The 12697-nt window shown below is 40.0% G+C and overlaps 5 protein-coding genes across 5 annotated transcripts; 4 read left to right on the forward strand and 1 right to left on the reverse strand.

Moving 5' to 3' along the window:
- Positions 1-402: 402 nt before the first annotated feature.
- SS1G_09266 (hypothetical protein) lies at positions 403-792 on the forward strand (the record flags this gene model as incomplete). The annotated part of the gene is made up of 1 exon (XM_001589495.1): positions 403-792. One exon carries the CDS (start codon positions 403-405, stop codon positions 790-792), a length of 390 nt encoding a protein of 129 aa, XP_001589545.1.
- A 2666-nt stretch (positions 793-3458) lies between these two features.
- SS1G_09267 (hypothetical protein) lies at positions 3459-4904 on the forward strand (the record flags this gene model as incomplete). Its single annotated transcript, XM_001589496.1, has 1 exon — positions 3459-4904. The coding sequence occupies one exon, from the start codon at positions 3459-3461 to the stop codon at positions 4902-4904; it is 1446 nt and encodes a 481-aa protein (XP_001589546.1).
- A 1564-nt stretch (positions 4905-6468) lies between these two features.
- SS1G_09268 (hypothetical protein) lies at positions 6469-8496 on the reverse strand (the record flags this gene model as incomplete). Its single annotated transcript, XM_001589497.1, has 3 exons — positions 6469-6809; positions 6878-8215; positions 8277-8496. 3 exons carry the CDS (start codon positions 8494-8496, stop codon positions 6469-6471), a joined length of 1899 nt encoding a protein of 632 aa, XP_001589547.1.
- A 679-nt stretch (positions 8497-9175) lies between these two features.
- On the forward strand, positions 9176-9400 carry SS1G_09269 (predicted protein; the record flags this gene model as incomplete). The annotated part of the gene is made up of 1 exon (XM_001589498.1): positions 9176-9400. The coding sequence occupies one exon, from the start codon at positions 9176-9178 to the stop codon at positions 9398-9400; it is 225 nt and encodes a 74-aa protein (XP_001589548.1).
- Positions 9401-11037: 1637 nt separating this feature from the next.
- Positions 11038-11559, forward strand: SS1G_09270 (hypothetical protein; the record flags this gene model as incomplete). The annotated part of the gene is made up of 1 exon (XM_001589499.1): positions 11038-11559. One exon carries the CDS (start codon positions 11038-11040, stop codon positions 11557-11559), a length of 522 nt encoding a protein of 173 aa, XP_001589549.1.
- Between the last annotated feature and the right edge of the window lie 1138 nt (positions 11560-12697).

Consider the following 12697-nt stretch of genomic DNA (forward strand, 5'->3'; position numbering starts at 1 on the left):
TAATTATTTGATCCAACAGTCATGGAGATTACGAAAATGTAGAATAAGGATTAAATCAAACACTCAAAGATCTCGGACTGGACTATTTGGATTTATATCTCATGCACTGGCCTATTGGATTCGCACCTGATGGAACCAAAAATCTCGACCACGTCCAAGTAAATTCATCTCTTTTCACTCTCTCACCCAAAAATCTCCCCAACTAACCTCAACTAGACCTACAAATCCCTAATATCTCTCCCCAAATCCCGCGTCCGCAATATCGGCGTGTCGAATTTCTCTCCCCTCCAACTCAAAAATGTTGTATCAACAGGTACCATACCATATACACATCAAATGGAACTCCACCCCTATCTCCAACAATCAGCCTGGGTAGCTACACATAAAGCCCTAGGAATAAAAATGACAGCTTATTCCCCACTTGGAAACACCAATCCCACATATCACTCCTCCTCCTCCTCCTCCTCTCCCTCTTCCTCTTCCTCATCAAAAGACCAAAAAGAAACCATTCCACCCCTCCTCCAAAACGAGATTCTCAACGAAATAGCACAATCACGAAACTGTACTCCAGCCCAAGTAGCTCTAAAATGGAATATCGGGAGAGGTATCTCTGTAATTCCTAAAAGTAGTCATAAACAATGGATTGAAGAAAATTTACAGGCTGAGAATTGTGAATTGACGCATTCGGATTTGACGAAATTGAGATTTGTGGGGAGGAAATGGTTGAGGAGATTTAATGATCCGGGGGAGGATTGGGGAGTTAGGCTTTTTGAGGGGTTGGAGGGGGTTTAGTTTTTTTATTGGAAAGTGAGGGGGGGAGGGAGACGATTGTGGGATTTTGTAAAGAGAGAGAGTGTTTTTATGAGAGGTTGGGGGTTTATAGTATGGATTGGGATAATAGGATGGGAGGGGGATGGGAATTGATATTAATTGCAGGAGTGTCCTATAGTTAGGTACGGACCTATATTCCTACCATCTTAATTGTCTTTGAAACTAGGTATCTATATACAGAATATACATGTAGTACTCAAAAAAACCTTATACCTACCTAGGTATACTATATACTCCCCAGACTAATCACCTAATCTAAATCCAAATCTCCTCTTCTCTCCTCTCCTCTCTTTTAAACTATCTATCTATCTACTCGTGCTGCCAGAAAGTATAAAGCACATCCACTTATAGGTAGGCATTAATCTCTTTGTAGTTTACCATCTTGTAATATATACTTAATAGTGGAGTGTTTTATACTTACTGATTGTACGAGTATCTATCTATCTATCCATCCAAACAACAACCAACCAATCCAATAAAAATAAATAGCATCACCTCCCATCCCATCATACCCACCAACCCACCCACCTACCTAAAAAGAAGCACACACCACATTAAACCTCCACCCCCTGCATCAACTTTCCCTCCCCCCCTTGCCCCACCTACACTACCTGCACTATATCATATAGATATATTACTACATATCATCTATTGACCGTGTTATATTTAGATTTACTCGGATATACTCTATATATCGTATCATAGTGGGTAGTAAAGGGAAAGAGAAAGGGAGGGAATATTTCGGCTTTATGTAGTAAGTATTTAATTTTATTGGATGGGGGAGATTCTTTGGTTGGATTGGATTGGGATTGGATTGGGATTGGATTGGGATTGGATTGGGATTGGATTGGGATATTTGTCTATGTTTGTACTCGGCAAAATTTTTAAAGACGCATAGGCCAATTCACCTCTCAAATCATATAATTTTGATGTTTTTTTGACTTTAATCTTTAATAACTTTCTGAATAATGAAGATATAAAAATAGCAAAATAACCAATCGAAAGCTAATCTTTCAGTTAATATACTATTCAAATTTCAAAAAATAACACTCAGATTCTAAAAAGTTATTGAAGTTTAAAAATAAATTAAAAAATTATAACGTAACTTGATGTAACGATACTATACTAGAGGCAGCGGCTGCCTAAGGTTTCGTCTGGTTGGTAGTTGTGGGTTAAGGCTTTATCACTGGTCTTCACTTGGAAGTGAAGTCGTTACTAGATCAAGTAGAATGTAGGTAAACTAATTGATAACTAAGTTGAGCACGAAGCTCCTTAACCACGAGACTAAATGAATGTTTATATACCCTATATCATCTTTTGAGGACCCTTGGGACCCTAAGGTCCAAAAGGTCCTCAAGGTCACGTGAATTAATGAATCGTGACACTTGACTAGAAGTGGGTCATGTCATGATATGGGTCAGGTACCTTTACACCAAAATTTGTATGTAAAGATACTTAGAGCGAATTTTTCTAACTCTATAAATACTAGAGATATAGTTTCGATATTTTAAAGTATGATATATTCAATTTAAATATTTAATATGATAAAATATTATAGAGATACAATTTTTTTTAATAAAGATATTAAAGTTTCTTTCAAATTTTCGTTTTTGTCTAACAAAAATTACTATGTATTAAAAGATTGGGTGGAAGAGGCCTATATATTGACTATATTACTACTGTGACGCCTCACACCTCCGGGTCACGTGGCATGCCCCGTTTGTATTTAATCACAGGAAAACTCTCTACTCTTGTTTTCCTTCTTCTTTTCTCCTTAGCTTAGTATTTTCTAATACAAGATACTTTACCCAGTATTCTTGAGTGTGACAATAAAATCGGCAGGACATCTCATCTGTAACTCTATAGAGGAAGCAGCGATTCGGAAAATTTTAAGAAGTCCGAACCTGTCAAAATCTCAACATAGAGAGACTTATTATTAATATACCTCTGTTTACGCCCCGCAAACTTTATCATAACCCCATACAACTCCATATAATGTATTAGATCCTCATTATACCGGACAAATTTTATACCGGAAGCCCGCTTATATCAATCGTCATTTGCAAAACCTCGTGTTTTTGTATAAATATACCGGAAATTCCGGTGTTTTGCATATGCCGAACAAAATTTCAGACTAAAATCAGATTTATCATACAAATTTATTACTTCCCTCAATTCCTAAGCCTTGATATACCAAAAGCTCGCTTGTACCGGATTAAATAAGCCTGATTTTCTGTGTCCGGTATAACGAGGTTCTAAACATCTATGTATCTCTTCAATGTCTTACTTTGTAATCGAGCTCTTGACTCGAAGGTAATGACAATGTGAATAGTGTATTATTAAGTATAACTTAACATACAAATAAGTATATATATATAAACATCCCCAACTATCCCAATGCAAAAATCACTTCTCATCCTCACCCCTATCCAGAACTCCTCGACGTCTAAACAAAAAACATAATGACAACCTCCTGTTCACTCTCTACAATCCCCTCTCCCTACATACCAGGCACATCTTTCCTCTCCCTTGCCGCAGACTCCTGCTCACTCTCTACAATCCCCTACCCCTACATACCAGGCACATCGTTCCTCTCCCTCGCCGCAACCCCCGTTACGAACTACAGCATGGAAGTCCCACAAAGAGACTCCCATTTCGCCACAACCCTCACCTCGCTTAATTTCTGCAACATAACCCTCACATACACACATCCCGGACAAAACGACACAATCAATGTGAAGATATTCCTCCCAACCCCAGAAAATTGGAACGGACGATTCATCGGAACAGGAGGCAGCGCCTTCGCAACCGGTGGATTTGACTACTCGCTCACGGTTCCAGTATCGCAGGGTTATGCAGCAGCGGGCACAGATGGCGGACATCATAGTGATGACATCGGTATTGGAACACCTGAATTTCCGATAGAGAGTTGGGCGCTTCTTCCTTCGGGAAATCTAAATCTTTATCTTCTTCAGGATTTTGCTTCGGTGTCTCTAAATGAAATGACGATTATTGGAAAGGAGATAGCGACTTCGTACTATGGGGAGAAACCGGAATATGCATATTGGAATGGATGTTCGACGGGTGGAAGACAGGGCATGATGATGGCACAGCGGTATCCGGAGGGATATAATGGGATTTTGGCTGCAGCGCCAGCTATTAATTGGGTGAAGTTTGTCGTGGCGGATTATTGGGCTCAATTTGTTATGAATACGCTAGGTGTATATTCTAGTCCGTGCGAATTCGACGGTATTACGAATGCTGCAATAGAGGCCTGCGATGAGATCGATGGAGTTGTAGATGGCATCGTGAGCATGCCTGGTCTGTGCAAATTCCAAGCAAAGGAAACGATAGGAAAGGAATTCACATGTCCGGATGGAAGTTCTGTGACGATCTCCGAAGCAGCAACAAAAGTCGCTCAAGCCGCTTGGGATGGACCCAGAACCTCGGAAGGAAAATTCCTCTGGTATGGACTCAACCCTTCTAGTGACCTCAGTGCCCTCGCCGGCACTACCTGCACGGACGGCAATTTAAATTGTATAGGAAGCCCCTTCCCAATACCCGTGAATTGGATAAAACTATTCATTGAAAAGAACGCTACGTTCCCCCTCCAAACAATCACACATAAACAATTTGACCGGATATTCCACGCCTCCGTCCAACAATTTACATCAATAATTGGGACTTCCGACGCGGACCTCTCTCAATTTCGAGATGCTGGCGGGAAAATTATTTCGTGGCATGGATTAGATGATCAAGTTATTTTTCCGAATGGGACGTCCAGTTACTATGAGAAAGTACAGGAATTGGATGAGAACATTCGGGATTATTATAGGTATTTTGAGGCGCCAGGTGTAGGGCATTGTTTGGGTGGTAATGGACCGTTTCCATTTGAGGCATTTGATGCGTTGGTTAGTTGGGTTGAGAAGGGAGAGGCGCCGGAAATTTTGAAAGCGAGGAGTTTACCTGGTGTGAATGGGACGGTGATTGAGAGGAATTTGTGTTTGTATCCTTTGGTTGCGAAGTATGTTGGGGGTGATCCAATAGTGGCGAGTTCTTTTGAGTGTAGATAGTGTGGTGATGATTTGGATGTTTGGTCTAGATGGAAAAGTTTTGCTTTATGTATTAATATGAGATCAAATATCGAAACTAATATATTAAAATCGAAATACACCTAATCTTACAACACGGATACTGTTACACCTGTTGCGATAGAATGTCACATGACCTTGAAAACACGTGATGGAACGGTGAGGAACGGACGTTCCTAGGAACAATCAGGAACGCCCGCTCCTAGGAGCAACGGCTCCTAACTAGCCATCGGCACAAAGGTCTATATAATCAAGATGGATTTCCTTTCTATAGAGCTTCGTGCTCAAGATCAATCATTTAGTATACTCTACTATTAGTTACGAATTGCATATCATTATTGTCATTACTTTAAGTCCCTGCTTGACGCCTAGTTATAAACGACCTCGAGAGCCTAGAGCACTTCCACGTGATCTAGAGGGCAAACCTCGTAACAGATACCGGCAATGTGATAAGCTCCTAAAGTAGGGATGGGCGTTTTATGTAAAGCAGAGCTGAATTACAATAAAGCATAATAATGGTATAGTGTGACGGAAAAGTCGTAAACGGAGTCAATTCAATTACTTAGAATCTAAAACTAAAGAACTAAGAAGATTCTAAGTAAGAAGGTCTTTATATACAGGGCTAGTGCACGTGAGCCACTAGTGGGATAACAACCGTCACGTAACATATAGCTTCATTATTATATACTTTATTTTCTAAGGGGGCTAATCATTATAAATAACCAATTAATATATTTGGTAATTTAATAATTTAATATTTACTTTAAGAAAAATTCCTTTTCGATTTTCCTAATCATATGTTTTGATTTATTTATTCTTTTTTTTTATTAAAAGATTGGGTGGAAGAGGCCTCTATATTGACTATATTACTACGTGTGTAGGCATATTAAGATCTCCTCTTGGTATCCTCGGAGGGGACCAATATGCCTGCTTATGGTTCATCTAATCTAGCCTGTTTAGGTAACCGTATTACTAATCACGACACGTGATTAGTACCGGTAACTTCTATTCCTTTTAACATTTTTCTTAAAAAAAGATGTTAAAAAACTATATTATAATAAAGGAAACTAGACTATTATTAAAGCGAAATGAGCTGGATTATTGTGCTTTAGGCAATTACAAATTTCCTATCTTTATCTTAAAGTTTCTAAGATAAGATTCACTTCCAATTCATCAATATCACACTACTCTTTTCATCAACAATCCAATTGATAAGAATTATCAATTTAGAAGTTGAAGGCTTATTTTCAGATCCCTGCTGGTATATTTTTACTTAAAGATTGATTGTATAGATCACTTGATATATTATATTTATATATACACATAAATAGAGAGAAACATAAATGTACCTGAAATCTTATATTTGGGGTCAATTATATATATCATGGGACAAACGGACGAAGAATAAACAGATAGAAAGAAAGAAATATCATCAAATCAAATCCCGGGGTATCATATATATGAGTAATCATTATATCATTAGAATTATCTATTCATCCATCATCCATTCATTGTCCATGGATTCCCTAATCCTTTCCAAAAACCATTACTTGGCTCCAGCTAACTTCAAAAGCTCAGGGAAATTAGGAGTACCAAATCCAGTCGCTGGATCCCAACCCTTTGTAACTGGGAATCCGGGACCATCACATCCTACTGCACTTCCGCCAAGGATATCAGTGAATCCCTTGTATCCCTTGGAATATAACCATGGGTTCAAGAATCCGAGAACTGGTTTACCCTTGGTAATCAAAGCATCGTTGACGAGAGAGATGATACCGGACATGAGGGGTGTGGAGGCTGATGTTCCGGAAATGGAACCGTAGGTTTGGTTCCAGACGTAAGCGAAGTAGAAACCTTGGGCTGAGATATCGGGGTAGGCGCGGCCAGCTGAAGTAAGGTTAGTGAATGTTGATAAAGAAATAGGGTGGGAAGTGGGAGAAGGGAAGGGAACTTACATTTATTATAAAGACCGTCAAAAGATCCATTGAGGTTCTTGACGTAAGCAGAAACAGTCTTGTCTTGATAACTAGGTCTAGCAAAGTAATTACTGAATCCACCACCAGTAGACCAACCACCATGATAAACACCATTAATGGGATCAATACCAGTAGCACGATAAGCCGCAACTTCTGGCTCAAAGAATTTGGTTGCTCCAACGGAAGTAACGTAAGGGCAACTGGTTGGAAATTCCGGAATGAACATTGTGGTGCTCTTTCCATCGTTGCTGAAGCAGGTACCATTACTTCCTACTCCAGAGTCTCCACTGGAGAATAATATGGAGACACCACGTGCACCAAGTTGAGCAAGTTGTTCGCAAACACGCTTGGCGTAAAATTCGGGAACTGTTTGTTCGTCATCACCATAGGATGTACTGATGACTTGAGGAATATCCGAATCGGGCTGGGCCAAGATATAGTTTAACCAATCAGCGTATGGCTCATTGGTGTTAGAATCCTCAGCAGCTGATGCATTGAATGGTGGTTCTCCAGCTGTTGAGTAGGCGGTAATTGGTGTTGGGTAACTAATTCCAGAAATAGCTGTAAGATCAAGATTGGCCTCCTTCCCTAAGCCATTTTCCAATTGATCAGCTGTAAGGGTGGTGTTTTGAACTGGGCCGCCATTGATTGAAACATATTTAAATTGATAGGCAGAGGCTACCGCTTCTGGACGGTATTTGAGTAAGAACAAAGCGTCATCTGGTCGAATTGGGACTTCTCCAAGGAAATTGTTGAATCCAATCTTGTTCTTGCCAGCGGATTTTACTTTGTAATCTCCTGTTCCGTAAAGAGCCTGGAAGCATTGAGGTGAAACTGCAGCAACGTCACATATTTTCGAGAGTGTGGTATTTGATGGTGGTGTATAGCCAGCTGGTGTATGATCTGCACTAAGTTGACCTTCAATAATGTTGTTGTGTCTTGGCAAAGCCTTAGTTTTTCTTGGGTTGTAGCTGGATCTTGGTGCAGCACGCATGAATGAAGTTGTCGGCTGGATAGCATCAATGTGCTTATGAAGATGCATAGGAAGTGACCAATTTGGTGTACGAATAATTTGACCACCAGCTTCATGTTCATAAACGTGATATTCGGTGTTGAGCAAACGTTCAGCAACCTCCACTGGTATGGAGAGATGAATCCAATCCTTTGCACTGCTGTAGCTTAGGCTTGAAGCATCAATTCCATTGTCAAGAAGCCATTCGTGAGTAGAGTCGAGAGTCTGAGATGATGGTCGAATCAATTCATTGACTTCATCGGAGGTCAAGTGATTACCGTATTTTTGATGAGAAGGATCGGAAACTGTAAAGAATAATATATTAGTCATGTTGATTGCAATGCAATATCTTTGAAGTTTGCTCACCTTGATACAATTGTCGCTCAAGTTCATCGAACTGACTCTGCTTTAATGCGATATTCAAATTAATGATACCTTCAGCAGGAGCACGAGCTACTCTCTTCCATTGTTTAGGAACGTAATGTCTCTCCTTAACTGCATAGTTAGTTCTCGAGCGAATGACTGAACCCGCGAGAGCTGTTTGAGCAGCCAAAGCTGTAGAAATGAGAACTGAAAACCCAACCATGATCACAACTTTAAAGAATGGTGCGAATTGATGAATGAGTAGTATGATGGGATAAAGGATATCAGAATATGAGAAGTCGAGGGTTATGTAGTAAAGGTCAATGCCATTAAGCTTTTCATTTTCAGGTACCTCAAGCCCCAACCCCGCAAGTTAAACCTTAGCTGCGGTAGGATGTCATGTACTTTAGCATGAGTGTAACCTAAATAGGAAGGTGATTAGATGTTATACGACCTCACGATAAGACGGAAACTAATTCATTGACATTAAGTAATGAAAGTCTTGGAAATGTTGAAATGAAAGTAAATCGGATCATGGAAGTAAATATTATGTTTCGAGTAGATCCATACTTTTCTGTTCTGCAGATTGGCTGTTGAATGTTGTGATGGGATGGGAAAATGATGATGCTTATCCGAGCTGACGGGAATTCTTCCGAATAGGAAGGTGGGGAAAGGGTTGTTTGTTGTCATCCATGTAATCCAAAATAATCCGTGATACAAGCCGTTATTTGATAACATTTATATCCTTAGTTGATAAAAGTTAATAAAATGATTGGCCAATAAGTCGGGAATCCTCGAATTTCTGCGATGCTTGGTACCTTGAACATATCCCAGCCACTAGCAATTTAGTCAGGACGAGACGACTTTCTAGAGTCTAGATGTCCCATGAGAGTGGTGTAACCATGTGGCAAGAAGAAGGTTCTGAGCGGGACAAACATCGGAAAGAGATCCGATGGTTAAAGAAAGTAAGATGTGATAATGAGATGATATCGTGTAATATGTATGTGACATACATGTCTCAGTTGAAGGATTTCCCGTGGGGATTCCATTTGTATCATTCAGTTGTCCACCAGAAGGAATATTACCGTTCTGCAGTCCTTTTGGATTTGCCAATTGATGGCCACTAGATATCTTTCCATGATTTCAGTGGTAACCGTAGCATTGATCATTTGGAGATGATAAGTCTTTGCCTTCAGATGCGGAGGTTATGCAGCAATTGCACAATCTCAGCCGGCGCCATTAAGCGGTGTCATGAGTGAACGGACCCAACTAATTAACCCTCAAAGCTTATCAAAGAATCCTTCAAGGAAGTAAGAACTATCTGATAAGTATTGATGATATACAACACTTTTCCAAGTTGCAAGATTGGAAGATATATTGATATTAAGTATATGGAAAAAGCAATCATAGGAGTGAAGATAAGTGTGCGAAAATGGATTCCCATTTGATTTCGCCCCTTTTTTTTTTAGAAGATGATTCTGCCAGAATTCTGTCAAATGTCGACTGCCACGTGAGCGGTGAAAACTGGCAGAACTAATTTTGTTGCACATCTAAAATGTGTCCGTTAAAACAACGGCCTCCTTCCTTCCCAGTTGATGAGCAAGCAAAAAAAAAACATAGAGAATTCCATCGACTGGGAATGAGGAGGGAGTGAGTTGTCTTTTCATATTTATCACCGGAGTTTCCAAGGTCGAAGGTTGCTGACAATAAAAGGGCGGTGAGCTCAATCTCCTCGTGCTCGTAAAAGCTTTTGCTGTTCGAAGGTTGAGCTCTTCAACGTCACATCGCGAAAACAGTCCTTTTATAGTAGAAGAATTGGATTCGTTCTAACAATGGAGTAGAACTCCTTACTCATGCAAAGCTCATTCATTCGTAGAGCCTTCTGTTTACGCCTCTCAAATATTCATAGTCTTTGATATCTCAATGCGGACACACTTTGCTTCTTACAGCGCACTCAACACATCACTCCCTGCAAAACGCAGATCCAAACATGCAGAAAGTAACTTTCTCCTCTCGCCCGCGGGAGTCTCACTCCCCGAAGCCGCGGTACTTGAGTCCTAGATCGAATATAATTTGTGGGGTAGTTTAGGTTCCTGGATTCCTCGACTAGTTGCCGTGTCTCGATATCTAAAAACAATGAACAGTTGATTTCGCGATGGAAGAAACTCGCACCTGTGTTTCAATTACTCTCACAAAGGTAGCGCAGAGAAGCTATGATTTACTTCTCGCATTCGAACTTGCAGAAAGATTATTCCTATTGCTTTTACAAAGTACACATACCAGACACATATGCCGAACAACCAAGCGGCTGAGATGACTCCATAACAATCTTGCAGATCATTACCGCGAAATAGCACTGCACATCACAACACTATATTTCATGCTAACCTATTTCATATCATCTCTACCTTCCCGCCAGTTCAGCTTTCATCGGATGATTTAGAGTCTATTGAAAAACTCAATAATTCGAATCTTTCCCTACCCTGTGTCATCTCTTCAAGTGGTGAGATGCATGGGACTAGGGCCAAAATTATTGAATATTGAAAGATGTCGGTCCAAAGTTGCAATCAACTGACGATCAATGTATTGTTCTGAGCTGGCTATCTCTTCATGAAAAAGTTATTATAAAAGTTTATCTCCTCGCACATTTCTTCAGTCCTCAGATTCACAGTTCTCATCAGTTTTCTCGATTCTCCAAATCATCAACCTCAAAAATATATACACATCAATCTATCAAATCTTATACCTTACCCTACCACTCAAAATGCTATTCATCAAGAGCCTCATGCTATGCGCATCTACCGCATTAGCCTTCACAACCGTCTCCCAAGTGAACATCGACATCACAATCCTCGACAAGAATGTCCAAACCCTTACCGCCGAAACTGCCATTTATACCGGTGGTCTTGCTCCCGCCACCACCATTCTCGGCTCTCTAGTCACTGTCTACACATCCCTTGCCCAAGGCGCCGCAGATTGCGCCCTTTTACCTCTTGCTCTTTCCGAATCCGACGCGATATCGCTCATCGAGCATGTTAATGCAACACTCGCAATCGATAACACAATTGCTGTGGATACTCTAAAGAGCAAAAAAGACCTTTTCAAGGCGGAAGGATTGGATGGCGCTATTGTAACCTCGCTAAGCTTGCTATTGAAGGGGCATGAAACTTTTGCGGCATATGTGCTTCAAAGGCTTCCAGCAGATCTGGTTGCGGATGGACAGAAGGTTACAAGCACTATTACGGTGTCATTGACTGGAGGAATTGCATTTTTCCAGAGCGCATGAGGAGAAGGAGGGATGGAGCGGAAATGAGGGAGGGTGTTAGGTGAAGGTGGGGTGTGGAGGCTGGGGGGGATATGAATGAACGTCTTCTAATGAGTTTTGTTGGAGATCTGAGTTGTAATAATTTCTTATGCTTGTTGATACAAGTATGGCTGTGGCATTTTTAATAATATATTTCATCTGCATCAATGATGCGCAAAGCTTTTGATTACAAGAATGTTAGAATTGATACGGGATTTGAAAGCTATCTACTATTTGTACCGTCGACCAAAATTATAAGATCTTACATCATTCATAATTCAAGCACTCATCTAATCTTTAAATTTACATTTTCATTTTTCCCGTTCCCTCTCCGGTTCTCTTCCTCTTATCCCCTCTCATCCCCTCTCTGTCTCCCAATAATACACATTACACACCACATTACACACCATATACAACACAACCACCCAACAAACCACCCAAAAAAACCAGCAAAACTTCCCCCAATTCCCCACCACTCCTTCAAAGTTCAAATCCTCCCTAATTAAAACCCTTCTCTCTTCTACCTACCCACCATACCATCACCCCATCCCATCCTACCCATAACCATCATCATCTGCTTGTTAATTAAATATAATCATGCAAATCACATAAACACTCTAAGGAAGGAAGAAACAGTGCCACCAAAAAAATATATATATATAATCTAATCTTATATTAAAAAGATCAAAAAGATCATTACAACCTACTTTCCGTTGCACATCTAAAAAAAAAAAACATTTGTCTGCTTTAGATATTTGGTAGAATCTTTAATTTGGGGTACTGTTTTTATGGTGAATTATATGGATTTTTTGTAGATGTACTTTTTGGAGTGCTGTGCGTTGTGAATAAGATAGAGGTTGTGAGGGGAATGGGAGGAATGGAATATATTGATGGATGGATGTTGTTTGGTTTGAACTTTGGGAAGGTTAGTTGGGGATTTTGGGGGGATGTGGATAGGAATAGGAATAGGAAGTTTGAGTTTATGAGTTGGAAGGAATTATTAATTAAGTGATTGGAATACTAGGTAACTCGATATTCAAAAGTCGAAGAAGTGGGTAATTGTAGGTTTATAATTATGTGGATGACTTGATAAATATTTAAAAAAGAGATCTCACCCTTT

This window comes from Sclerotinia sclerotiorum, genomic scaffold (genome assembly GCF_000146945.2).
Source record: "Sclerotinia sclerotiorum 1980 UF-70 scaffold_13 genomic scaffold, whole genome shotgun sequence".
Taxonomy (NCBI): domain Eukaryota; kingdom Fungi; phylum Ascomycota; class Leotiomycetes; order Helotiales; family Sclerotiniaceae; genus Sclerotinia; species Sclerotinia sclerotiorum.